Source organism: Gekko japonicus, unplaced genomic scaffold (assembly GCF_001447785.1).
Source record: "Gekko japonicus isolate JY-2015 unplaced genomic scaffold, Gekko_japonicus_V1.1 scaffold454, whole genome shotgun sequence".
NCBI classification, from domain to species: Eukaryota; Metazoa; Chordata; class Lepidosauria; order Squamata; family Gekkonidae; genus Gekko; species Gekko japonicus.
Genome location: NW_015173687.1, coordinates 489,803 through 517,069, shown reverse-complemented (window position 1 = coordinate 517,069; position 27,267 = coordinate 489,803). Strand labels below are relative to the sequence as shown.

Below are 27,267 nucleotides of genomic sequence, written 5' to 3'. Positions count from 1 at the left end.
CAATTTGTTTCACAAATCTGGCAGTCTTTTTCTGTATCAGCTGTGTGTCAGGCAGCCGTTCAAACGGAGCTGTTCCCCCGGGGGAGGCAGCGCCGCGGGCGTCCAGATTCCCATTCTTGGGCCTCCCCTGCTGACAGTCCTAGCCTAGTGGGTGGTGGCTTGATACCTCACAACACCGCTCAGAAGGTTTCTATCCGAGCGTTGCTACCGAGGCAACTTTTACTCTGGTTTTTTATATATATATATATGAAACTTTGAACTCTTTAAATCTTAAATCTCAATTTTAAAAAATGTAATTGTTGAATATTATGTACTGTCTCACTGTCACAGTATTCTGTGTGACCTTGTAAGCCGCCCTTAGCCTGCTTGTGGGGAGGGTGGGGGAGATAAATCAAAGAAATAAAATAAATAAATAAATAATAAACTGGAAAGGCACTTCTGGCACAGAAATCCAGCAGCTATTAAAGATACAGAACCACCCACCAGGAACTTTTTTCTTTGAAGTGACTGCAATTTCTGGAATGTGTGGTGATTTATTTTTTTGCTTACTTTATACTCCTGCCTTTCTCTCCAGTGATGACAAAGCAGCTTACATTGTTCTCCTCTCCTCCGTTTCACCCTCAAAGATGAGGAAGGTTAGGCTGAGAGTGTGTGATTGTCCCAGGGTCAACCAGTAAGCTTCCATGGCAGAGTGGGGATTCGAACCTGGGTCTCCCTGATCTTGGTCTGTCAGTAACTGCTGCACCATGCTGGCTCCCTCTGAGCTTTCACAAAGGGCCTCCTACTGCATAACTGAGGCCTCCCCCCCCCAATATCTGGAGATAGGTGGTGAAGGTGGTGGTCTGGACTTCAGAACTTTTAGTGCTGAGTACCACTCCCATCTTAGAATGACAGCTGCTATGCTCCCTCTAAGCTGTGGAGTCTTGTGAGCAACAATTCTACTTTGTGAGCTACTGGCATTAAAGTTGTGAGTGAGCGATTTGGCCACTGCATAAAGTAGTTTGCTCTGGAGCCATCCTTCCTGAGCTAAGACAAAAAGGTGTGAGCCAGAGGCTAAAAAACTGTGAGCTAGCTCACACTAGCTCAGCTTAGAGGGAACACTGAACAGCTGGCTGCTAGCCCTAAAGGACAAGCACAGATTGACAGATTCACGGAGGAAGCCCGCCTGCGGCTATTAACCATGAAGGCCAAATTGAACATTCATGTTCAGAGGCATTTTACTGCTGAACATCCATTACTGGTGGGTCAACAGCAGGTGGAGGCCTTGGCCTCTGGGTGTTGCTTGTAGACCTTCTGATGGGTATCTGGTTGGCCAGATACTGGTCAGAAACAAGATGCTGGGCTAAAAAGTCTGATCCAGTGTGGCTCTTCTTGTCTTCTGTTCAGACAGTGACTAATTTGTGTGTGTTGCAGAAATTATAAGGTAGTAATTATAGCTTCCTGCTTCTTCTGTTTCAGAACAAAATTGTAGATCAATGTGAGACACTTCAGCTGCAGAGTGCCGTGACTGCTAAATATGTGGCAGAGGTGCTGCCGGAGAAGAAACAGCATGTTGTGGTACGAATTCTCAGGAGGTACTGGGAAGAAGGGGTGGGGTCAGCTTGAGGTGTTCCCATTGCACTGGGGACTGTGACTTGGTCCCTAGAGCCTGTTTTGTTTCTAGAAGGTCCATGAGTCAATTCCCCTCATCTTCAGCAGCTGAGCATCTTGGCAGGAGTTCTCTGCTTGGCACCCTGCAGAGCAGCCACTGCCAAGGTAGAAGACGCTCCCCTGTATGATGCTGATGGGTGTTGAACTTGTTTATTCAAGGGAAGGGAAGGAGCAAAACCTCAGGTTCGTAGCCTGTTAAAGTAGGTAAGAAGGCCTTTCTCTGCTTGGGGTCCTGCAGAGCCTAGTGTATAAATACCTGAATCTGGTTTATACTGAATTAGACCATTCTTCCAGCCAAAGTAGAGGGAACAATAATTTGATGAGGTCTACAACCCTTATCTGGATAGCCCAGGATAGCCTGATCTCATCAGACTTAGGAAGCTAAGCAGGGATGGCCCTGGCTAGTATTTGGATGGGAGATCACCAAGGAATTCCCCGGTTGTGACACAGAGGCAAGCAGTGGCAAACCACCTCTGAACGGCTCTTGCTTTCAAAACCCTACAGGGTTGGGTTGCCATAAGTCAGCTATGACTTGATGGCACTTTCCACCACTAACACATCTCTGTGCATCTGCTGCTGGGGCCAAATCATATGGAGTGCTTCACCCATCACACCTCTGTAGCTGTCGCTTCATTGAGCCACTGCACTGCAGACAGACATGGAATGGGTAGAGCTTTTTTGACCAGGCTATTCAGTAATAGGGAGAGGAAAAACTGCACTGGTTGAATTCCAGGGGCATATGATGAAGTTGTAAAAAGCACAAAAACCTGCTCAGGGAGGAGAAAGAAAAAAGACCCAGTTGTCTTGCTTTGCGGGTCTTATCTGACCATTTACTGATTTTTATTAGAACCATTAATATGCCTCTATTCAGTGCTTGGTTTACAAAACAGTTTACGGTGTAAAAACAGGACAGAATATAATTTTAGTAAAGAAGAACAGAACAGACAAGGTTCAGTTGTCCTCCAAAACATAGTAATTCCAGGAACCGGAGGACTCAGTTTTCAAAAGCCTGGCGGAACAAAAATGCCTTTGTTTGCTTCCCAAAGGATTCAAAAGACCAGCCCCGTGTTTATGATATCAGGGCTGCTCCTGGTGTTGTTCATAAAGGCGCTCATGAAGGATGGTATCCTAAGCAGGGCCTCACAAGCCAATCTTAAAACAATACGAGCTGGGGAGTGGGTTTAATATGGGACAAAATGCTTCCCAAGAGTTTTTAGGGTAGAATTTGCCAGAAATTTGGCAAGGAGGAAACCGTTTAAATTCCTACTTGTCACTCCCCCTTCCTGCGATTCCATAAATCCCCCTCACACATTTTTCTGCCTGGTCATGAGATGTTTCAGCTGAGGTGGGGAGGGGAATGTGATGCCTTGAACTGGCTAATCTCCTAATTTTATAGTGGCCTTTTTAGGGGTTTTAAACATTCAGATTGTTGTATTTTTTAATAAGTGCTGGATCTACTTTATTGTTAAATTGCTTTTATTGTTGTTCTGTATTGTGTTTTGGGAGCCATCTACTGTGGGATGCAGCACGGAAGTTCCTTTAAATAATTACATAAATAACCCAGCTAGTTCCTGGGTTTTCATGTTTTTAGATTATGATAATTATTTTCTGGCCCTGCTCTGTGGTTTTTAAGAGTAGCCCTTTAGCAGGTGGAGAGGGAGGGAAGAGCAATGAGGGAGAGTTTCACCCCCTGTTCAGTTACTGCACTTTGACCTCCTGATATAAACAGGGATGGGAAAAGTTGACAGTCCTAGTCCTGAGACAGCCGTGCTTGTAGACATGTTTAAGAGCCCTTCATACAGGGGTCATTTCCTGCAGGAGCACACAGGAGCAGAGCTCCGGCAGTAAAGAGCCCAGGGGGTGGGCACATGCAACAAGCCCCACCCCCTGCTCCCAGCAGTCCTCAGTCAGAGCAAGAAGCAGCCAGGTAAGTTGCATAGCCCCCCTGGCCCCCTAGTCCAAAACAGTCCAGTGGCACCTTTAAGACCAAGTTTTATTCAGGTACAAGCTCTCCCTCCTCTGTGAGGACAGATCTGCATGTTCTCCCCCTCCCAATAGCAATCCAAAACAGTGGGTGTTGCCTTCTGACACACTTCCGGTGATGTCAGGGGGTGTGGCATATACAAATAAGTCATGCTAATGAGCTCCTGCACCTCTTTTTCTACGAAATGACCCCTGCCTTCATATATACTAGGGGTCACCAACCTTTTCTTTAACGAGGGGTTATTTCTGAGTAATGCAAAAAAATCCCAAGCTGCTCTGTGTTTCCCCAACATGCGCTATGCTCTGTGCTCCCTCCCAACATGTTACCAAGGTTTATTTTGTCCTAGAAACAGGGCATGGCTTAGGAAGAGCTCCAGAAATAAAGCTATCAGCTAAGCAGCATGCAGGAAAACCCTATGAAATAAAAGGCTTTAGAAACAAAAACAAAGATCTTTTTTGAGATCTTTTTCTGCATCTTCACGGTTGAACAAGCTACTCTGCAGCAGCTGATGAACTACCAGTAACTCACAGACTGCAGCCAGTTGGACATCCCTGATTATGTGTGTATTCTTTGGCTGTGAGGCCTGACAACCTTGTAAGCCAGTATTAGTGCAGATGAGGGAACTGAGTGACTGGGTTGAGTTTGTGTCTGAGGTGACTTCTGGGATCACAGCTCATTCTTTTCACCACTGCGCTGTAGCAGCCTAGATAGGTAGGTCCTTGTCCGTTTTTTTGGTGGGAGTAGGGGGTTGAATGATCCAACAACTGCCAGCTACTGCAGTTCTTCCCAAGAAAGCTGGCCTAAATGGACTTTCTGTGTCTGTAAACAAGAGTGTATTGTCCAGATCTCTTAAGTGATATTGGTGTACCACGGGAAATCTATTTAAAAAGAAGTAGGTGATGCTAGACAGAAGTTAGCCTTCCCCTTCCTTAAATGGCCTTGTGGAGATATCCTCCCCGTGACCACAGCTGTTGCAATCTCTGAATTCCCTTGACCAGCTAGTCATGAGGAACTGTAACCCTGAGTGGTTCAATCCATTTTGTGTTTTTGCAGAGTGCGGCCAGCAGTGCACGAGAGGTCCTGATCCGGCGCTTGAACCTTGTGAGGAATGTCTGTGAGAGCGAGGAGCAGCGGCTGCTGGAGATGGTGCATACAGAGGAGGAGCGGGCCCACCAGAACATCCTTACCCAGCAGGTCCACTGGACCGAGTCACTGCGGAAGCTGGATGCTCTCCGGTCCTATCTGGTGGCCATGATCACTGCTACAGATGACCACAGCCTTGTGGTAACCATCCTTGCTTTATCATGAGTGGCCCTTGTTTTGCCAGGCAGTTTCCTTACATTGCAAGTTTATTGCTCTCTCTTTGTGGTGGGACTTGGGGTTGCCAGCTCTAGATTGGGAGATTTTGGGGGTGCAGGCTGGGGAGGGGAGGGACCTCATTTCTCCAGACTGGAGATCCTTTTTAATTCCAGGAGATCTCCAGGCCCCACCTGGAGGCTGGCAACCTAGTATGAAGCATGTGATTGACAGAGGCTTGTGTGTAAGGTTAGATGGGGTCGCACTTTGGCAGTAGGGCAGCTGCGGCTTGTTCCCATCTTTGTGTGTGTTTTTACACGTTAAGGGAACAATTGTAGTATCGCACACACTCTCCCTCTCTTGTGCAGTTTCTCCCTTGCTGACCTTAACCACAATTAGTCAGTATGGCTGTATCCTCGCACACTAGAGTTAGATCTTCTCTGTCTTCAGAACCTGGTTTATGATCCTGGTTAACACCACTGGAGATGTGATGAATATAGCCTGGTTCACACATGCAGATGAATGATGTGACAGAGCCCTGAGTCCAGGATTGCTTCACTTCCTAGGAGGAAGAGGTTATGGATGATCACATTTTGGAATGCACCACTATGTTGTTGTTTTTTAAAGCCTTCATCAAACAGAAGACCGGCTCAGCAAGCAATGAGGAAGTAAACTTCTTGGTCCCTGATGAACTAGCTTTCTGTTTGCAGGGAGATTTTATACAAGGAACATTTAAAGCTGTATTCTCCCACTTGAGAGCTGAACAGGTAGATTCCAGTTCACTAGCACCTTAGCGACCAACAAGATTTGTTGGGCTCAAGTGGTTAAGACGCTGAACTGCAAACCGGAAGGTCGATAGTTCATTAGTTCGAGACCCAAGTGCCACATGACAGAGTGAGCTCCCATCTCTGGTCCCAGCTCCTGCCAGCCTAGCAGTTCAAAAGCAAGAAATTGCAAGTAGATAACTAGGTACCACTTTGGTGGGAAGGTAACAATGTTCCATGCGTCTTGGCGTCTAGTCATGCCGGCCACATGACCATGGAAATGTCCTTGGATAGCGCTGGCTCTTCGGCTTGGAAACAGAAATGAGCACCGAATCCCTAGAGTTGGATTCGACTGGCTTTCGAGCAAGGAAAACCTTTACTATGAACTTTAAGCTTGCTATGAACGATGAAGCTCCCTTCATCAGACCTATCATGATCATTTGACCACCTCTGTGCTCTGGCATCATATTCTCCTGTGTGCGGGTATGAACTAAGCCGGGGGGGGGGGGGGGGGGACGACATGCCTTGGATTATTTTCCAGCTGCTGGCAGCAAAAGGTGTCAATCTTGAGATTGCCTCAGAGCTAAAAACAGCTGTAGTCACTCTCTTTGAGAGGGTATTATTGCACCTTTATTTAGAGTTCCAATCCAAGGGGCTGATATACCCACTCAGCTCCTATAATGTTGGGGCATATCCAAGAAGATTCATGGGATGAAGTTTTCATCTTTTCATCTTTCTCTCCTTTACTCCAGCAGGCAGAAGAGGAAATCTATGAAAGGTGGGTATCAGGGTGCCGGTTTCTTTTGTTCTGACAACCAGCTCGTGTGCCCCCCATCTCTTGCAAGGGATTAGCACACCATCCATGTCACCCTCATTTCTGTACCTTTGCCCTGGTTCTAGTCACCTGCACAGAACTATGCATGCAAACTTAAATGTATCAATGCAATCCAAATCTTGCAGGAATTTGTGACATACATAAATGATTTAAATTAAACAGATTTGCGTAGATAGGTGAAACAGGCATAGGTATCACATATACATGAAAGTTGTGTATGTGTTTATTTTTATGTATCTGTATTGCAGAGAAAGTATGTAGGATTCCGCTTCCCCCATTTATTCTGGTTTGGCCCATCAAAAGGAATGTGGAGTTCTGAAATGCTTTCTCATACTTCACCAGGCATCGTCCCCTCATCGTTTCAAGTGTCTGAGACTTTACCAGGCATCGTTGACATCCCTTTGAGCAAAACTAGCCTTAAGGGCTAGAACCTTGTCATTATTAAATACACCTGAAATTCCCGGGCTGCAGTGTTCTGCAGCAACAGATGCACAGGCGGCACATAGCCATTCCCACAGAGCTGCAATATTTGGGTGCCAAGTGGAGTCTGCAGGATTATGGATGCTGGGATACAAACCTGTCTGTAGCTGTTGTGTGCCTGGGGTTGCTAACCTCCAGGTGGGGGCTGAAGATCTCCTGGTATTACAATTGATCTCTAGACTACAGAGATCAGTTTCCCTGGAGAAAATGGCTGTTTTGGATGGTGGACTTTATGGCATTGTACCCAGTTGAGGCCCCCCCCCAGGCCCCCCCCCCCCCCCCCCACAATCTCCAGTTATTTCCCAACACAAACCTGGCAATCCTTTGTATGCCTCCTGTTTCCTGCAGCTGCATAAATGTCCCAGGATTAGGGCTCAAGTGGTTAAGACGCTGAACTGCAGGCTGTGGAAGGTCGGTAGTTCAGCAGTTCGAGACCCGAGTGTGCCGCATGACGGAGTGAGCTCCCGTCTCTAGTTCCAGCTCCTGCCAACCTAGCAGTTCGAAAGAAAGAAATTGCAAGTAGATAGGTACCACTACAGTGGGAAGGTAACAGCGTTCCGTGCACCTTGGTGTTTAGTCATGCCGGCCTCATGACCACGGAAACGTCTTCGGACAGCGCTGGCTCTTCGGCTTTGAAACAGAGATGAGCACCGCAACCCTAGAGTTGAATTTGACTGGCTTTCAAGCAAGGGAACCTTTACCTTTTTTTACTGATTCTTACCTGCCATTGAACATCCTTCTAAACAGTCACAGTTCTGCTGCATAGCTTTGATCCCATTAAGAGAAAAATCTCCTCCTGGGCCCCATTCAGAAATAAGTGTAGCGTGGTGGCTGAAAGCCTGAGAAGGTATGAACTCATGAACTGGCCTTGGGCAAGCTGCTTTTTCTCAGCTTCGGACAACGTCCCATTGGGAAACAGTAATTCGTTAATGAAAAACATTTATTAGCCACCACTCCATTAAAAAAAAACCTTTAGGTAGCTTGAATTATCGATAAGCTATTCAACAACTAAAAACAGAATGATGTCAATAAAACCAGCAGACATTAAGAGGAGGGGTAAAAGCACAGCTTAAGCAATAAAAACAGTAGATAAAAAGTGTAAGGGCCACTGAGGGCAAAAGCGAGGACAAAGAAATCCACACAGTTAACGAGTAGGGTTGCCAGCCTCCAGGTGGGGTCTGGGGATCTCCCACTTTTACAACTGATCTCCAGCTGAGAGAGATCAGCTTCCCTGGAGAAAATGGCTGTTTTGAAGGGTGGACTCTATGGCATTGTACTATGCCAGGGGTGGCCAAACTGTGGCTTGGGAGCCGCATGCGGCTCTTTCACACACATTGTGCGGCTCCCGGCAGGATCGCTGGGGAATATCATTAGCAAACAAATATAATTGGACAAATAAATATCATTATAAATATCTGCTTTTACCGCTTTTGTTATTATTTTTGGCGGTTTCATTTAATGTTAATAAAAAGCAAATTTGCATATTTCCCAGGATAAACGTGTAATATCTGTTCATGTCTTGCAGCTCTCAAACATCTGATGTTTATTCCATGTGGCTCTTACGTTAAGCAAGTTTGGCCGCCCCTGTACTATGCTGAGGCCCCTTCCCTCCCCAAACCCCGCCCTCTCCTGGCTCCACCTCCAAAATCTCCAGGTATTTTCCAACCCAGACCTGGCAACCCTATTAACGAGAGACGTGGGCAGACTGCTCTAATACTCGTGGCCTACCTTACAAGTAGTATTGCTGTCAGAAATGTAGGTATAGCTCATAAGGAAGAGCAAATCTGTCCTAACCTCCCCTGACTGTCGTATGGGTTACACTCCAAAAGCATAACTGGAATGCCAAGTACAATGACTTCTGCTGTTTCATTGGCTAGAATGGAGGAAGCGGAGGGGATCCTGAAACCTCAGGAATCTGAGAAGTTAAACTTTAACCCGCAGTGCATCCAGAGTCCATTAATGAGCCGGTTGTGGACTGCTGCCATTCTGTGCTGGAACTCAGGTCAGTGTCTCATCCTCCCAGAGAATGGAGGCTGGTTTTGCCCATATTGCCCCTTCTAAATACCACTGCAGGTGTATATTATTGCATTGAGCAGCTTTCTCTGTGTGTGTATGCCTTGGAACCAGACCTTAATTCAAATTGAGGCTCAGTCTTAAAAGCTGTCTTTAGTTCCACATAATTCAGTTCTGGGTAACTGTCCAGTGACATGTATGCACACAGCTTAGGGTTGCCAACCCTCCAGGTGGTGGCTGGAGATCTCCCGCTATTACAACTAATCTCGACGACAGAGATCACTTCCCCTGTAGAAAAATGGGTGCTTTGGAAGCCGGACTCTATGGCATTATGCCCCATACTCTGCCCTCCTGAGGCTCCACCTCCAAAACCTCCAGGTATTTCCCAACCCAGACCTGGCAACCTTAACACAGGTGAAGTTGATGCTATTAAAATGGCTTATACTGATTCAGACCAAGGTCAGTATTGTCTGTTCAGACTGGATGCTGGGAAATGAGCCTGGAACTTTCTACATGCCCAGCAGATTCTCTAACACTGAGCCTCAGTCCTTCCCCTCTAAGGAAGCTCTGTACAATTTGCCTCTATGATCACCTGTATGACCCATCTGTCTGTGAGGATTGACTACCAGGGAGACTGGGCTTTTGAATCTGTGGTCCCCAGGGCGTGGCACTCCCTACCCCAAAAGATCTGTCAGACTCCTCCCTTTTGACCATCCAGAAAGTTGTATGAACTGTTTTATTCCAGAGTACATTTGTCATTTATGCCCTGAAACTGTTTTATTCTGTAGCTTGTTATGACCTATTGTTAATTTTATGACCAAACCATTTTTTAAATTTATCTAATATGCGTTGCTTGTTATGATTGCTTTTATTTGGCTGCTGTTTTACATCTATTTTATGTTTTAATTTTATGTTATGATCTTCCTTGTGTGGCATTTGTATGACAAAACAGCAGGATATTTAAATTCTCAAAATGCCTGTTTTGGAAAGACAAAAACCAAAAAAATGTACAAAGGAGTAATACAATCTGGAAACTCAAGTTTGAAATTACACATTCTGTTTTTAAATGTTTGGGTTCCAAAGGATGCTTAAATTTTACAAAAGGCCTGCTAATGCACTTTGAAGGCCAATATTAAAGACCACACAAGTCAAATTCAGTTTTTTGATGTACAAAAGAACTAGCCATGGCACAGATCTGTAACGCAAGCTGTCTGCCAAACATGCACTAACCAGTTTCTTTCTCCTCTCAGCACAGATGAAATCCACATTGATGAGAAAACAGTCAGCCCACTCTTGACACTCTCGGAAGACAAGAAAATGCTGACCTTTAGCCCTAAGAAAGTAAAGAGTGACCCTGATGGCCCAGAACGGTTTGACCACTGGCCCAATGCCTTGGCTGAAGAATCATTCCACAAAGGGATTCACGCATGGAGAGTCAGTGTGGCAAATAGCGGTGCATACAAGCTGGGCATCTCATATAAATCACTGCAGCGTAAGGGCACAGGTCCTGAAGCCCGCCTGGGTTACAACCCATTCTCCTGGGTCTTCTCCCGCTATGACAAGGAGTTTCGGTTTTCACATGACAATTGCCACCAAACAGTGGACCTCCTCAAATGCCCAATGGAAATTGGGGTCCTGGTGGACTTGGATGTGGGGGAACTGCTGTTTTACGACCCAGAATCTTGCGTTGTTCTCCATGCACATCGTGAAAACTTCACCGCTCCCATTTACCCATCCTTGGCTGTAGCTGATCAAAGTATCTACCTGATGCAGTGAGAGTGAGGCTCTGCTGAGGGGCAGCCCAAGAGGCCATACTTATCTTTGATGAACACTGAGACTATTTCCTAAAACTGTATAGATCATGCTACATTTATGGCTCCTTACAACTTGTGGCATTAGGGTTCCTCAATATTTTACAAGCCTGCGCAGATGGCTAAACACATCCAAAGGTCAACTTAAATGCCAAGCGCAATGACTTCTGCTGCTTCATTGGCTGGAATGGAGGAAGCTGAAAGGATCCTGAAACCCTAGGAATCTGAGAAGTTAAATTTTTAATCAGTGGTGCACCTGAAGTGAACCATTTTACCAATCTGTCTGGACCCCAATGCGTGGGAACATCCTCCATGCTACTGGGTGGAATGATACAATGGATCTACATTGGCTTGTGGTTTGGCCGTCTGTATGTGAAAGAGAGATACTGTGGAAGTACTTATCTGCAAACTGTGTGCCAGACAGTACTGATGACTGTGTGTGGAGGGTCATTCCATGAAGTCTTGAAAAAGAATTATGTTATATTTGTTTATATATTTGTTGTAGTGGTTAAGTGCACAGACTCTAATCTGGGAGAACCGGGTTTGATTCCCCACTCCTCCACTTGCACCTGGCTGGATGGCCTTGGGCAAGCCGTAGCTCTGATATGAGCTGTTCTTGAAAAAGAGCAGTTTCTGTCAAGAGCTCTCTGTTCCCCCCCAACCTCACAGGGTGTCTGTTGTGGGGAGGGGAAGGGAAAGGAGTTTGTAAGCCGCTCTGAGACACCTTTGGGTAGTGAAGGGCGGGGGGGATAAATCCAATCTCTTCTCTTCTCCTTCTCTTATACAAAGCTGCCTTTTACTGAATCAGACCATTGGTCCTTCTAGTTCTGTGTTGTCTCATTTGACTGGTAATGACACTCCCAAGACCCTCTACCTGCAACCCCTTTGACTGGCAATGCCAGGGATTGAACCTGAGACTTTCTGCATACAAAACAAGTGGTTTGCTTTAGCCACAACTCTTCCCTATTATGACCCAAAAAAGGGGGAATAACTAGGGACTGTTTAGTCACCCATGTTTAACCAGTAATAAAAATTCTTCCCTGTACACTCCAATTTCTGTGTAAAGTGAAACTGAACTTTTTTGACCCGCATAAATTATACTCATTCAGCACATATAATTGTTCTTGTTTTCTCATAGCCAAATCTGCATTTTTTTTTTACTATTATGCATAATTTATTATGGTTTTGCAAGCTCTCAACGAGGGCAAGGAGCCCCACCACTGGAAATCTTCTTCTGCTTCCATTCTGGTCGCAAGCAGTGCCCACACACTTTTAAATGTTTTTCACAAATATAAGGGCTAGACACTTACCAGCTGTTGGTTTTTAAATGAAAGCTGAAATTCTGAGGAAGTGAAATTCTGCATCATTATATTCTGTGCTCCTATAGAATTGCGCCACACACACACAGAGCCTGGGGCAACAGGACTGCAACTCACCCAGGAAACAGTGCAGGCATTGTGTGTATGGCACGTGTTTCTTTGGTCGCTGTAGATACTGGCCAGTAGGTTGCTGTGAAACTGATGCAGCCACATTTCATAAAGCAATCAAAACCTCAGTAGTGGCCTTGTGGGAACTTGTCTCATTTTCCTGGGAACAAATGCTGTGGGAAGATGGAGTACCTCACATAAGAGGTGTTATATATGAATGGTCAGAACAGCTGAGTTTAAACTGGATTTGTTTTGAGAGAACATCCATCTGGAACACGGCTGGAAACACAGCCTCCCGCCACTGCTGCAATCAATAAAGACTTGCCTTTGCAACCTGGAACACGCCAAGCTCTTTGTGCTGTGTGTGTATGTACAATTTGAGGACAGAATGGGTTAGGTTTTTCCATAAGAGACATTTCTAGTTTGTGTTACACTGTGTTTTCCAGTATACAATGTGTATGTTCTTGTAGTCTTTGGCCCTGGACACATCACTGCCCCACTCATGTCCTAGATTATCAGTTGTTTCCTCCAGCCTCAAGATGCTTGCCCAGTGTATCCTACAAAACTGGACTTGAACTCAGGTCTTCCTGATTCAAGTCCTCCCACGTTTCGTTGACTTGTACAGCCCTGAGCAGGCTGCTGTTTCTCTAAGATGCCGCCTCCAGTCCATACCGTTCCATCTACTGAACAGGCTCATTGCAAGGCTTGGGAGAGACTGATCCCAGTCAGGACTGAACTTTATTGTGCACTAGTTGTTGTAGATTTTCCAAGCTGTATGGCCGTGGTCTTGGCATTGTAGGACCTGATGTTTTGCCAGCAGCTGTGACTGGCATCCTCAGAGTTATAACACAGAAAGATGGAGTACTCTCTGTGTCAAGGTGAGACAAAAGGCAGGTAATTTATATCTACTCAGGAAGGTGGGGTAGGGCTGAGTCATTGTCTTGTAGGAGTTCCCCAGGCTGTGACATGCTAATGGAGGAGCTTCTTTTGCATATCGATTGGCTGTTGAAATTCTAATCTTATCTGTAATGCTATTGTAAGATGTAGAGCATTTTGTGTTTTTCAGGACTGGAAACCATACCCTATTTATTTTTAAACTCTATTCTTTCCTGTTGAAATTGTGTTTATGTTTATGAATCTCAATGGCTTCCCTTTGTAATCTGACATGGTAATTGGATGTGTTGCCCAGCCTTTCAGTGTCTTGGAATAGGATACTGTGTCCTGTGAGTTAGGCTATGTTCAGCCACTAATGATTTTTCAGGTTGGCCTAGTCTGCAGTGTCTTTCATGTTCTTTTATTCTTGTCTGAATGCTACACTGTGTGGTCCCGATGTAAACCTGTCCACAACTGCATGGTATGCGGTATACTCCTGCAGAAGTGAGGCGGGCTCTTCTGTCTTTTGTTGATCGTAGCATCTGTTGTATTTTTCTGGTGGGTCTGAATACTGTTTGTAGGTTGTGTTTTTTCATAAGTTTTCCCACAGCTGCTGGCGATATGTCATGTCTTACAATGCCAAGAACATGGCCATACAGCCTAGAATATCTACAACAACTAATGAACTCCGGCCGTGAAAGCCTTCAACAACATATTGTGAATGAAACAAAAAAATTTTTTTTTAAGTATCGGGAAGGAAGGTCAGCCTCAGAAACACTGCTACTTTTATTGGAACTAGAAATATAAAATATTCAAAGGAGGCCATACTTCCATGAGTTAGTTTACCCAAATGATTTTTCACCAGGCTATTAGACATGAGGCACCCTTTCCTTCCTTCCTACTCTCCTTAGCAAGAAGAGCATGGTGGATTTAAACAATCAGTAAAATCTTGTGGCAGAATTCTTCCTGCACAGTGCCACTTCTGATTTGTAAGTGGGATAGGACATTTTTGGTTTGTCTTTTTTTTTTTGTATTTTTCATATGTGCATGAGTGTGTGTACACCTGGAAGTCATGGCGATCTCTGGTGACTGACGCCCACTGGGGGCCTGGAAAATATTCAGAGAGGTGGCTGAATAAAGCCTGCCCCCACCCTCCCAACTGCTGGTAGTCCAAGGAGGTCTCCCATACAAGTGTTTGCCAGAGTCAACCCCGCTTAGCTTCCAAGATCTGACCATATCGGGCTTGCCTGGGCTATCCATGTCAGGGTGGGACAGGGCATTTTTTAAAGATTGCCCATTTAAAAAGCCACTGTGTGTGGGAAGGAATGATGTCATGGTGGTAACAACCTCTGTCTGATGTGCTAGCTGTCTACATTTTTGAAGCGAAAAAAGCAACTCCATGCTATTCTAACAGTAATATCCTAAGCATAAAGACCTTTCTAAGCCCTTTGACTTCAATGGGTGCAATTCTGCTTAGGATGGCAATGGCAGTGGTCCAATCCAAGAAGTCCTTCAACAGTAATTCTGCAAAATACTGAAGTCCCTCGCTTAGCCTTTCTGTATAAGAGAGGGCAGGTATGTAAGTGAGGGCAAGATGTGCTCCTGAGGCACTTCTGTCTCCCAGCTGGCAGGTTTCCCGAGTGTCTTAATCAGGAAACTATGCATTCCCACCTCTCTTGGTGCCCTGTAATCGTTCATGTAGTTGTCCCCAACATGGGCAGCCAAGGGAGGGGGTACCCTAGAGATCCGCAGGGCTTCCAGAAATATCCTCTTGTCTGGCTTAGCAAAGCCCAAGTTCTCAGAGCTCAAGACAAATTCAAAGTGCTGCTGGAGGTCACACTGAGCTAGAATCTCTGACAACCTCCGGTCAAAGTTGGAGATGACAGCCATGCGGATGCCCAACTGCCGGCACTGCTGGAGGGTCTCACTGGCACCTGGTAGCAGCTCCCAGTTGCGCTTGCTACAGTAATCACAGTAGAGTTTCTCTGCAATGGACAGGAGCACCTTGTCCTCATGGACTCCTGAGAGCCGGAAGGTCTCCATGACTACTTCCAACCACCACTGTTTTGAGCTAAGGCCTCTGTCTAGGCCATAGTTGGGAAAGCGCTGGCCCTGAGCCTTATAGGCCTGGCGGAAGGCTCTGTTGAGTGCTTCAGCTTCCACCTGGAGGCCACGGGCCCGGGCCTCAGCAGCGTAACTCTCGCCCACAGGAATCCGGAGTCGAAGCAGAGTATCTTTCACATCCCATGTCAAAAGTCGTAGCTTTAACATTGTGGCGAACCACTCAAATGGCCTGGAACGACAGACAGGAGAAGTAACAGCAGAAATCCTGTCACACCTTCCTGTTGCTGTGATTTATAGCCCACCCTAACACAAGGGCTTGAGATGACTGTCAGTTCATTTCTAGCAGACGTGTCTGCCATGTAGCAGCACTGTTCCCTTTAAGAGAACCTCAGTATCTGTGATATCTTGTGCAGTGCTCCTCTCCAAGTTTTGAGAACGGGGAAATGGACCTGCTTTGCTCACAGACGGGGTGGGTGGGATGGGGAAGAATTTTTGCTCTTGGGGAAGTTAACCTTGGCTCCTGCACAGACACCAGGCTAGAAAAACACCCTTCATTCTCTGCCAATACAGAATGTTCCAAAATAGCAAAATGCAAATTAAAAGTATAATGATTTACTAAACTGACAGCAGTTTAGTAAAGCAGAATGAATAGCTGTTTAATAATTCACTACGGGCGATCTGAAAGTGACGGAGCACAGTGCAGAGGTTGTGCCCAGGAAAGAGGGCTGTAGTGACTAGCCAGACGATGAAGGCAGCTTCCTTCTTAAACAGCTCTATGTGACTCAAACCAATGACTCATGCAGAGAGACAATGGATAACCTTCCCTGTAGGCATAGAGGAAGCAGTAGATCACAAGTAGGGTCTTTAGTAGAGGTGAAATTGATGGGAATTGAGAGGGGGGAAACTCAAGACAATTCTAAGATTTGCTTGGGAACTCAGATTTGTTTAGAATATATACATCAATTACATTTTATTTTAATACTCAATTTTACATAATATTTGATTTTTGGATTCCACCCCCACAAAATATAGGTTAATTAATTCTCAGCCCATGGGCTACAATAAACAAAAATTGCTAAGAACCCCAAGATATCTAGTCCCCTTTTGAAGCCTTCTAATGCACACACCTCCATCTTGTGGCAGTGAGTTCCACGTTAACTCTGCATTATGCAAATAAGCAATTCTTTTTGCCTTCCTGAATCTGTCTCTCTCATCTTAACTGAGTGCCCCTTTGTAATGCAAAAGAGAAATGATTTTCATCTACTTTATCTGCGCCATCTATAATTTTATAAACCTCTATGATCAGTCCAGTGCAAGTTTGGCAACTTCACGGTTTCTAAAAATTCTTAAAACAGTGAAGTCCTTAAAACTCCTGATTCTTGGTAAGAGAGATTTCCCCCTCCATCTTTACCTGGTCAGGGTGTTGCAGCATGCCCATTTCAACCTGTATTGCCCAGCAGGAAAGGGCAGACAAACCAGTTGGGCAGAAAGGTGAAAAAAGGGCAGGGCTAAACCGGAATGTCTGCATAAGCATGGTGACGATGTCACACAACCAACCAGTCAAACCTGCCACTTGCCTCAAAATTGGTGGGTGAAGCTCTGACAGCGATCAGTCTTCCTCTCTAAGAATGGGGTGAGGATGAAGAGTGTGCTACTTATCACAGTGGGTGAAGGGTATCATATCAGGTATCATACCATATCTGCTCACCCCAAGACCATGTCTAGTTCATAAGGCAGTTATGAGCCTCAGCACCTCTTTTTTAGAAATTAAACTGTCTTTGAGAGTCCAATTCACTGCATGATCTCACACTTGCCCTTCTTGGGCAAGACTGTGTGACTCAGTGGTAGAGCATGTGTTGTTACCAAGAGAAGAAGAGTAAGTTTTTATATCCTTGCTTTCCTCTACCTTAAGGAGTCTCAAAGCAGTTTACAATCACCTTTCCCTTCCTCTGCCCCCAACAGTCACCTTGTGAGGTAGGTGAGGCTAAGAGAGTTCTGAGAGTACTGTGACTGGCCCAAGGTCACCCAGCAGGCTTCATGTGGAGGAGGGGGGAATCAAACCTGGTTCTCCAGATTAGGCTCCGCCACTCTTAATCACTACACCATGCTGGTTCTCACCAGCCACCACAGGTCTCCAGAAAAAAAAGAGTTGTTTATCTTTTAAAACGAAGTGTTACTATTTTGCTTAAAACTGATTTTATAGCTTTGCAAACCACCCCACCACTGATAGAAAAGACAGGATAGAAAGCCAACCCCCAAATCTCATGAAAACAAATAACAGATTTGTCTGGAGGAGGAGACGGGATTTATACCCTGCCCTTCACTCGGAGTCTCAGAGTGGCTTACAAACTCATTTCCCTTCCCCTCCCCTCCCCACAACAGACACCCTGTGAAGTAGGTGGGGCTGAGAGACCTCCGACAGAAACTGCTCTGTTCAAGAACACCTCTGACAGAACTATGGCTTGCCCAAGGTCATCCAGCCGCTGCGAGTGGAGGAGTGGGGAATCAAACCCAGCTCTCCCAGATTAGAGTCCGCGCACTTAACCACTACACCAAACTGGCCCTATGATGACCAGGAGGCCTGGAATTTTGCCCCCCCCCCCAAGTACCCTGAATAGACCATTTTAGCCAGGCTCATCAGAGTTTGGGAACTCAGCAGGGTCAGCCACAGTCAGTACTTGGATGGGAGACCACCAATGAAGACTGGGGTTGCTATGCAAAGGAAGGCAATGGCAAACTGCCTCTGCTCCTCTCTGGCCCAGGACACCTTGCAGATGGGGTTGCCATGTACTGGTTGCGACTCCACAGCACTTTCTTCTTCTTCTTCCCAACACCCCCTTGAACTCAAAAGATCCAAAAGCTCAGTGTAGCACCTTTACTTAGAAGATCTCAGCTTGGCAAACGATTCTCTCAGCCTGAGACCCCAGAGAGCTGCTGCCAGTCCAAGAAAACAATACAGAGCTAAATATACCAATAGACTGACTCTGTTTAAGGCAGCTTCCCTTCCTCTTGCAAAATATCTAGTTCATCATTACCTTCTTGTTTAAGTAATATGTTGGGCAGGGGCTAGAATGTTTCAGTACAGAGTTATAAAGCTTACTCTGTGACCTTGGGTGGTCTCTTTATGCAACCTACATTGTAAGGCTGTTGTGAGGGTGAAATGAGCAGGAATCATTAGTCTCTTGGAGGTATGACAAGATAAAAATCTAATTAATAAATGTTCCAAAATGTATTTACAGTACCAAAGGGAACTTCTAATTATTTTTTTACCTTGCTGCTTCCATCATAATTTCTTTAAATGGTTTAGATATGTATTATTGTATTGCTCTATAATTTTGTTAGCTGCCTGGAGAATCAAAAGACCAAAAATGTGCCATAAAAATTATCTAAATTAATAAATCCAGCATTCCACAATTTGTTACTGTGTGTTTTAATTGCAGCATGGCCTCTGAATATGTACAGAAAACCCCCACACGCAAGCCTGCAATTTGTCCATCACATATTTAGGTAGAAGTCTCAGAAAGCCACTTGAAAAACATGAATAATAGAGAAACCCCAGAAACATTCATAAAGGTAAAGTTTCCCTTGCTCGAAAGCCAGTCGAATCCGACTCTAGAGTTGCGGTGCTCATCTCCGTTTCAAAGCCAAAGAGCCAGCGCTGTCCGAAGACGTTTCCGTGGTCATGTGGCCGGCATGACTAAACACCAAGGCGCACGGAGCGCTGTTACCTTCCCACCGAAGTGGTACCTATTTATCTACTTGCAATGTCTTGCTTTCGAACTGCTAGGTTGTCAGGAGCTGGAACTAGAGCCGGGAGCTCACTCCGTCATGCGGCAACTCGGGTCTCGAACTACTGAACTACTGACCTTCCACAGCCTGCAGTTCAGCGTCTTGAGCCACCGCAGCTCGTACGGGGTATGTTAGTATCTGACAAAAAAAAAATGAATGACATTCCTCTCCACCTTTTCCACAGGACTAAAACTGGGCCGGAATCCATTTCAACTGATAGTTCGGGACTTTGCCCGTACCGCAAAGTTGATTTGCTTTGCTTTGCCGTGCAGTGCCATCTTAGTAGCCCCCTCCCTCCCCCACGGGCATGGCGATGTGTCTTTAGCCGTGGGTGGATAATTTATAACAGGAATAAAGAAAACAGTGGCCGACTCACAGAGGGGGCGTGCAACTGCCAACACGCTCTAAAGCACCATCCCGACCCCTTACCTGTCAACCAAGACTCATGCAGCTTCGTCTGCACTGAGTATGCGCGAAATACTCTCGAAGACGGTTGCTGAAGTCACTTCCGCCCTTATTTTGCCCTAGTTGAGCGTACAGGGCCACTGCCCCCTATATAGGGGGTGGTGTACAGGGCTCTCCGGTCCGCGAAGAGGAGGCGAGACAATCAGAGTTTAACCCCATCCAGGGCTGACTCTCAGTACTTGGTTTTGAACTGCCAGGCCACAGTGTCTTTTAAACCTTGTCAGGTAGGCAGAAATTCAACAGGTGCAACCTCGCTCTCATCACTGCAGATTTTCATGGGGGAAATCTTTGCTTCATGTGTCAGACATCAGAATAATCGCGGTCCTCACCCGAACATGTCAGAATTAAGAGTATCTTTGGGTACATGCAGAGTTCAGTATTCCTTTCTACTTGGGCTCCCAACTTCAGCCTCGTAAATTCCTGGACATTTGGGAGTGGTGGCCTAAGGAAGAGAGAGAACCTGAAGAGTGATGTGATCAGTGTTCCCTCTAAGCTGAGTGTGAGCTAGCTCAGTTTTTTAGCCTCCAGCTCAGGAAGAATGGCTCCAGAGCAAACTAATTTATGCAGTAGCTAAATCGCTTGCTCAAAACTTTAATGCCAGTAGCTCACAAAATAGAATTTTTGCTCACACAATCCCACAGCTTACAGGGAGCATTGGATGTGATGCCGCCGCCACCCCCCACCCCATTACCTCCAGGGAAACTAATATCTGTGACTAGGAGATCAGTCAATTCCTGGAGAACACCAAGCCCTACCTGGAAATTGGTAAACCTTTCTCCCACTACCTAAAATTGTTTTTTTCCCACTTAAAGGCTATAACAGCCAGAAATATAACAGGTGAAGCTTTGCCAACTATAAAGCAGCAGTGATGGGGGAAATAAAGGTAAAGGTTCCCTTGCTCGAAAGCCAGTCGAATCCGACTCTAGGGTTGCGGTGCTCATCTCCGTTTAAAAGCCGAAGAGCCAGTGCTGTCCGAGACATTTCCGTGGTCATGTGGCCGGCGTGACTAAACACCAAGGTGCGTGAACGCTGTTACCTTCCCACCGAAGTGATACCTATTTATCTACTTGCAATTTCTTGCTTTCGAACTGCTAGGCTGGCAGGAGCTGGAACTAGAGACGGGAGCTCACTCCGTCATGCGGTACACTTGGGTCCCGAACGGCTTAACTACTGACCTTCCACAGCCTGCAGTTCAGCATCTTAACCACTTGAGCCACCACAGTACCAGTTAAATTCTGTCTATACGGCAACTATCAAAGGCATAAGTCTCGGGGCTAATATAATAGGTGAGAGAGCTAGTTTTCACCTTTCGTGGTCAGCACATTTCACTTTTTCTAATTCACATCTAAAGGAGTTTGTAAAGGATTTTGAAAAAGCAAATTCAAGTGGTGGATACTCTAGAGGAATAAGTATCATAATTATCTATTTTGAACTGGTTCTAAAGAACTATAATTGCCGCATCATATTTCTGACGTGAACTAATGCAGCTAAGGCAAGGCAGGGCTAGTACCTTAACTGGTGTAGGAGGCTATCTGGGATCCACCCCCCACCAACATATTCTTAGGCTGCAGTCACACACACTAAATAATCCACCTTCAGTCCACTTTTAATGCACTTTCAAAGTGGATTTTGCCAGTTCACACATAAAAATCCAGTTGGAAAGTGCATTTAAAGTGATTGAAAGTGGATTATTTAGTGCGTGTGACCACAGCCCTAGTTAATTAACTCAGGAAAAGAACAGGAACCAGGATCCAGGCAGAATGAAGAACTATGAACTCTCTCCTGTATTGTATTTTGAGCTGGAATAGACATTTTCCCACAAAGAGGGCAGTTGCCAAATTTTCCAACATTTATTTTCACATCAATGTCCCCTTGCATGTTGTGGAGGATTTTGGGACACTAGGGCATAGTTCACACAAGGCATTAGCCAAGACTTGCTTGTTAACAATCTTGAAAACCAAGAATACATCCTATTATTAGCTATGTGTCGGAGGGGAACATGAAGGGAAAGATTTAACAAAGTTTATTCCTCACAACCCAGAGTTCCCTTTACTTTTGTGGACTATGCCTGCCCTGCACTACAAACTGCCACAAACCTACAAGTTTTATAGGCCAACTCCCTCCAACAAACCCTGGGAATTGCAGAGCAGAAAAGACACAGAATTCTTTAGAAATAATCTTTATTTTTTTAGAAATAATCCATAGCATGGGAACCCAAGTAGAAAACTACAATTCCCAGGATTCCCTTGGAACAGGCCCTATCACACCAGGTTAAGACTATGATGGTTCATAACATGATCCCTTTCTGACCTCCTTTTTCAACTAGGGATGCCAGCCTCCCAGCAGGACCTGGGAATCCTCCAGAATTACAGCTCCTCTCCAGACTATAGAGATCAGCTCCCCTGGATAAAATTGATGTTTTGGAGGGTAGACTCTATGGCACTGTACCCCACTGAGGGCACTGTGTCCTCCCCTAGGCTCCATCCCCAAATCCCCAAGAGTTTCCCAACCTGGATCTGGGCTCACAGTCCTACACCCCACATCCCCTGCCAGTGACCAGGGGGAACCTGGCAACCCTATTGAACCAAAACTCAGGCACTCTCTCCCCCAGGCAGACTCATCTGTCCCCTTCTGTTGGCAGCTTCTAGCAAGGACGGAAGACTTGGTTTCGTTTGGCATTCCCTCAGTGATCCCTCTTTCCTGCCCAAGGCTTTACATGTTTTTGTTGGCTTTAATGGTTTTAAAGATGTAGTTCTGTTAGCTACCTCAGTAGCCCTTATGAGTTTAGGACTGCCAGCTCTTGGTTGGAAAGTATCTGGAGATTTTGGGGGTGGAGCCTGAGGAGCGCAGGGACTTCAATGAGGCCTAATGCCATGGAGTCCACCTTCCAGAGCAGCCATTTTCTCCACGTGAACTGATCTCTGTCACCTGGAGATCAGTTGTAATCCCAGGAGATCCCCAGCCACCACCTGGAGGTTGGCAACCTTAGGGCAGAAAGGCAGGGAACTTTAATTTTTTAAAAAAATTCATAGACAGAGGGAAAATAGATTTGAAAGTGTGGGGACAGCAACTCGTGAAATCACAGATGGCCCAGCAGGAGTTGAGAATTTCCTACAGGCAGAATACACCCTCCATAAACAAGAATTTTACACAGCTATATCAGCATCCTCCCACATACCACTACTAGTGTAGCCTTCCTCCTTGCCTGCCCATATGCAGAGCAATATCCTCCTTAAAAGCCCTCCTTCCTCCTGCATGCTGCTGTAAGAACCAAATAAGCCACGACTTCCAGAAAATATCAGTATTTTTTACTTTCCCTCCAAAGTTTAATCTAAAATGATACAAAGAAAGGCTCTGGCTCCGTAGGAGGTGTAGGTGATATTCTCATTGTCCAAGGAAACAATGTATTGGGGGGGGGGCAGTTCATTAGTGGTCAAAGTACACATTAAAGGGCAAATGCTTGTGCGCTCAAATACACTTAAGCTTCAAACCAGTTGCTCATCTGCCAAGCTTAGCCTGGCCCCAGTGGCTTCATCGGGACTACGAGTCACCCCAATTCTGCAGTCTACTTTAACTAGTGATTAACTGATCAAGTCATAGTCCATTTATTGGCCAGCTGTTGTGTATAAAAAGGCCCATTTCAGTGAGAGAAACTGCCCTAGATTTCTAATCATATTGCTGGTTAAAAACATAGGAAACCTACCAGGGAAAAAGTAGTGGTCACATCAGAAGCCATCTAAAATCTGGCCCATAATCTCAAAATAACCCCATCCCTCACATACAGGATGAGTCTATATGCCTGGCAACCATAAAGGTACCAGTGAGCATCTATAGTCAGTCCTACAGCCACTCTTTTGCAGTTTTGGCATGTTTGTGGTAGTTTGTGGAATAAAGGAGCACTGGTTATCCCAGTTAGATTTTGAATTAGGGGATCACAGAGAAAGGGCTGGCCTTATTCCCACAAGGCCTCAGTCCGGCCTTCACAGTTGAATGGCACCTTTATGAGCATCTACTCCTGCTGTACCAACACTTCCAATTAATCTACTACTGATGCGGCAAGGATTTGTGTAGGGCAAAGAGCTTAACTATTCCTTGCTTGTGGCATTTTTAAACATACACATTTTGTGGAAATAGTCCTGGGTTTAAGAGAAGGGTGCACCACCAGCTCGGGATGGAAGGGCCTCAGGATTTGAATACAACAGCCCTTTAGGAGGGATTATTCCTTTGGTGTCTAAGGGGCACTGCAGGCAGGAGGGTTCCCACACCAAGGCCGTGCTTGATCTCCCAAAAATTCTTTTGGTGCCTGCCCCCTTGTTGCCAGCCCCCTTCCAAGCTCCTCCTTGCTCTCCCATCACAGGGACGAGGGAGACGCATGCCTCACGCCTGGTCTTCTTTAAGCCACTGCAGCAGCTGAGGCACATAGTATGTAATGATGATGTCAGCCCCTGGAATTAAGAAAAAAAAAGATTTATTGCAGACAAGAGCAGTTTGTAGATGATGGCCGTAAGACCAGAGAGCCCAGGGTTGAAACTTGCCCTGCCATGATGTTCCCTGGTGACTTTGGCCTCTCGCTTTCCAACCTACCTCACAGGGACATTGTGAAAATAAAAGGAGATCTATGCATGCTGTCTTGAGCTCCCCTGAAGAAGGGTGAGATAAAATTGTAACAAACAAGGATTGAACCTGGAACTTTCTACATTCCAAACATATGCCCTGTTGTTAGTCTACTGCAACTCTAGGCCTCTTCTCAAGTCTCAGCATTTATTTACATACATAGTCCCTGGCTTAAATGTCCTCTGTGCTCCTCCCCGTTTCTCGATTTTATTTGCAAAATTCTGGCATCCCCTTAATTTTCTGCGCTTTTCAGAATATCTTCACTCTTCCACCAATGTTCCTCTGAACATATGTAGCCTTATACCAAATCCATGTAGTTCTTTATACTGATAAGCAGTGGCCCTCTGGGGTCTCTAGGAGAGAAGGGTCTTTGTTAATAGTGGCTACCTGGGACCCCTTAATGGGAGACGCTGGGGAGTAAGTTTGGGATTTTCTGCAAACAATACATGTACTTTCGCACTGAGCTGTAGCCCCTCCTTTGTCCAATGTACCTGCAGGAAGAGCACCTGTCTTTAATTTATTGAGCTGACTACTTTTATGTAGGTGCTTAAGACTACTGACGTGCAAAACACACAAGCACATCAGAAGGAATGCTTCAGGATTCGGTGCCTGTGTCTGCGATGTCAACAACCCAGGAAGGCAGTGGGCACTCTTGCCATGGGGGTCCTCATAGCGCTTTCTGGGCCCCTCTGATCTTCCTTCTTCTCTCACCTGCTCGTCTGAATCCCGCCATGGCCTCCAGAACTGCAGTCTTCAGGTTAAAGGCCCCAGCTTGTGCTCCATGCCACAGCATGGCAAACTCCCCTGAGACATGATAAACAGCCAACGGGTGGGCGGGGTGCTGGAAAAGAAGCACAGGCACACAGCTCCACCAAGATGCTGCAAAGGCCAGAATGCCTTAGTCCACCCCAAGATTATAGGGAAAGTGGTGTAGGCAAAGTCAACCAATGCCATCCCTCATTATTCTGGAGGAGAAGCAGGGGACTTACTTTATCCTTGACTTCCCGCACAAGGTCTAGATAGGGCATCCCTGGCTTTACCATTAGCATATCTGCTCCTTCTCGCACATCCCGGTCCTGCGGGTGGGGTGGAAAGCCGACAAACAGAAGGAAGCTGTTAGATGAAAAATCCTTGTAGCACAGCATGCATGATTGCTGCCTGGGGCAATAAGAAGACTTCAAGGAACAGGAAGAGAGCCCACAGCAGAACAAAGCTGCCCTGTTTCTGCACATGCATCTTCGTCCATGCACACATCATGTGCCAGTAATAGTCATTTGGCTCAGCAAACCTGCCCTCCCCCCAGGTGACTGTTAGGGATGGAAACTTTGAAGGGATACATTTTATAAGGGGTTCGGGTTTCTTTTCACCCCTTCTTACTTTGGGTCATGAAGGACTGCCCACAGACAGGAAGCTGGATGACATAATTTATACCCAGCACTTTTTTTTTATGGTAATAGTCAAGGGACACGAGAGGCTGTCTTACACCTGAGAAACTGCAGCCCCCCTGGGAATTCTCTTACGCCATAACTAAAACTCCTTTTCATACGACAAGCCTTCTTTGTAGCAGTAATTTCTGTCCAACAAGGTAAGGTACGGGAACGGCCTCTTAAAATGGTCACCTGCCGTTAATTAAAAATCCACTCCAGCTGACCAGACAGAAGATCCATATATTCAGAGTGTATCTTTCTCATGAGGGAGAGACTTTCAGACTATTACTGTGTATAGTGTGATCTTTTAGATCAAGGCAAATTACCTTATTTTTACAATGCTAGTGTACACTAAACCCAGTCATTAACTTTGACAGCAGAAGGGAGAGGGGAAAGGGGTGGTGGTGAAGGAAGTATGTGGGAGTAGACCACACCGGCAAGCTATGGTTTGGTGCTATGCCTGAATGCTGTCAGTGTCTTTCCAGTGCGGATGCTTGAGTTTAATTGGAAATAGCAGGGATTAAATTTGGACCTTGCCACATGCAGCTCATGTGCTCTACCATCAAAGGGCTCCCATTTAGAGTTCGCAAGGGCCTGATTCTTGATCCCATCTCATTACCAGGTCACCCCCCCCCCCCCCCAAATGGTATGTTCTCAACAAACGGATGGGGGCAGGGAAACCTTAGCACAATCTGTAAGCAGACGACCTCGTATCAAGCTCAGCCTTAATCTCCGTTCCCAAACAAAGTAAATCCACTAAGAGGATCTCTGATTTGTGTTGCAAGAAGGCCAGGGTGATGGATTTTCACAGCCCAGCGTCCCTTAGAATAATGAACCCAAGTCTTCCCAGCTGAGTGCTTTTATGTGGCGCCCAGTACACCACCAGCAGCAGCTAAAGCTTTGAAAGAAGAAGACAAGGATGGAGACTGAGGCCTCTTCTTCAGGGCCAAGTGGAATCCCCTGGCTTGGGACACTCAGGAGGCCTCCAGATGGGGCAACTCACCACTGCTCGCACAGCCAATCCTCGAGCCCCTGGAGGAAGCTGGTAGCACCGTCTGTCTCCAAAGGCGGGTTTGGACAGGGCTGCATCTCTTGGGGGGGGGGGGGAGAGAAGATCAGGGAAGGTTACTACAAGTTATTTCCCCACACAGTCCCACAAAGAGAGGCCTTTTGGTTAACTTTGGTCTTCCTTTCAGAAGTAGGGGGAGAGGACAGATGGGTCTATTTTATGTTACAATGGCAATGATCCCAAAATACCTGATACTTAAAAAAAATCCCAGTGCTTTCAAATACAAGTGAGCACACTGTAACTCCACCCTTTGGCTCAAAATTATGATTTTTTAAAAAATTTGCAGCTCTGCTTTGACTATACATTAATATTTACGTATTCTTATTTTTAACACTGCTTGCAGATAGATTTCTATGACATTCGTAATCTATATATCTAATTCTCAAGTCGCCCCCTGGTGTGCGGATACTTAAATCCGCACATCGGGGGCACTTGGGGGGGAGGGAGAGGTTTGTGCGCACATGGGGCAGTCCCCACGTGTGCACAAAAATCCCAAATCTGTAAAAAAATATCGGGGGGATACTTAAATCTCCCCGAAACTCACAGAGCGTCCCCTGCGCATGCGCAGGGAACACTCTGCAAACTCCGGGTTGAGGGAGGGGGAAACAGCGAGGGCCGAGTGGCTTCCCGCTCGCCCCTCGCTTCAGTGCCGGGTTGGGGGGGAAGAGCAGCGAGGAGCCGGGGGGAGAGGCAATGGGGGGGGGAG

At 46.0% G+C, this 27,267-nt stretch overlaps 3 protein-coding genes across 5 annotated transcripts in view; 1 reads left to right on the top strand and 2 right to left on the bottom strand.

Annotated features, from left to right (window-relative positions):
• The window catches only part of BSPRY (B-box and SPRY domain containing), an 11,701-nt gene extending 341 nt beyond the window's left edge, over positions 1-11,360 (top strand). The window contains exons 2-6 of the mRNA XM_015423096.1: positions 1,459-1,557; positions 4,688-4,918; positions 6,447-6,472; positions 8,887-9,011; positions 10,278-11,360. Coding sequence (XP_015278582.1) covers positions 1,459-1,557; positions 4,688-4,918; positions 6,447-6,472; positions 8,887-9,011; positions 10,278-10,798 — 1,002 coding nt within the window. The 3' untranslated portion in view covers positions 10,799-11,360. The remainder of the gene's footprint in view (positions 1-1,458; positions 1,558-4,687; positions 4,919-6,446; positions 6,473-8,886; positions 9,012-10,277) is intronic.
• Positions 11,361-14,403: 3,043 nt separating this feature from the next.
• On the bottom strand, positions 14,404-19,438 carry HDHD3 (haloacid dehalogenase like hydrolase domain containing 3). Its single transcript, XM_015423127.1, has 2 exons — positions 19,416-19,438; positions 14,404-15,426 (listed from the first exon to the last, which is right to left on the bottom strand). Exon 2 carries the CDS (start codon positions 15,402-15,404, stop codon positions 14,682-14,684), a length of 723 nt encoding a protein of 240 aa, XP_015278613.1. The 5' UTR covers positions 15,405-15,426; positions 19,416-19,438; the 3' UTR covers positions 14,404-14,681.
• Positions 19,439-22,422: 2,984 nt separating this feature from the next.
• ALAD (aminolevulinate dehydratase) overlaps positions 22,423-27,267 on the bottom strand; it is a 14,898-nt gene continuing 10,053 nt past the window's right edge. For all 3 annotated transcript variants that reach the window (XM_015423106.1, XM_015423107.1, XM_015423109.1), the window contains exons 9-12: positions 26,496-26,583; positions 25,055-25,141; positions 24,777-24,906; positions 22,423-23,896 (exon numbers count right to left, since the gene is read on the bottom strand). In XM_015423106.1, coding sequence (XP_015278592.1) covers positions 23,829-23,896; positions 24,777-24,906; positions 25,055-25,141; positions 26,496-26,583 — 373 coding nt within the window. In that variant the 3' untranslated portion in view covers positions 22,423-23,828. The remainder of the gene's footprint in view (positions 23,897-24,776; positions 24,907-25,054; positions 25,142-26,495; positions 26,584-27,267) is intronic.

Excerpts from the sequence above, each read along its gene's own strand:
- HDHD3 (XM_015423127.1), bottom strand. The coding sequence starts at position 15,404 with ATGTTAAAGCTACGACTTTTGACATGGGATGTGAAAGATACTCTGCTT.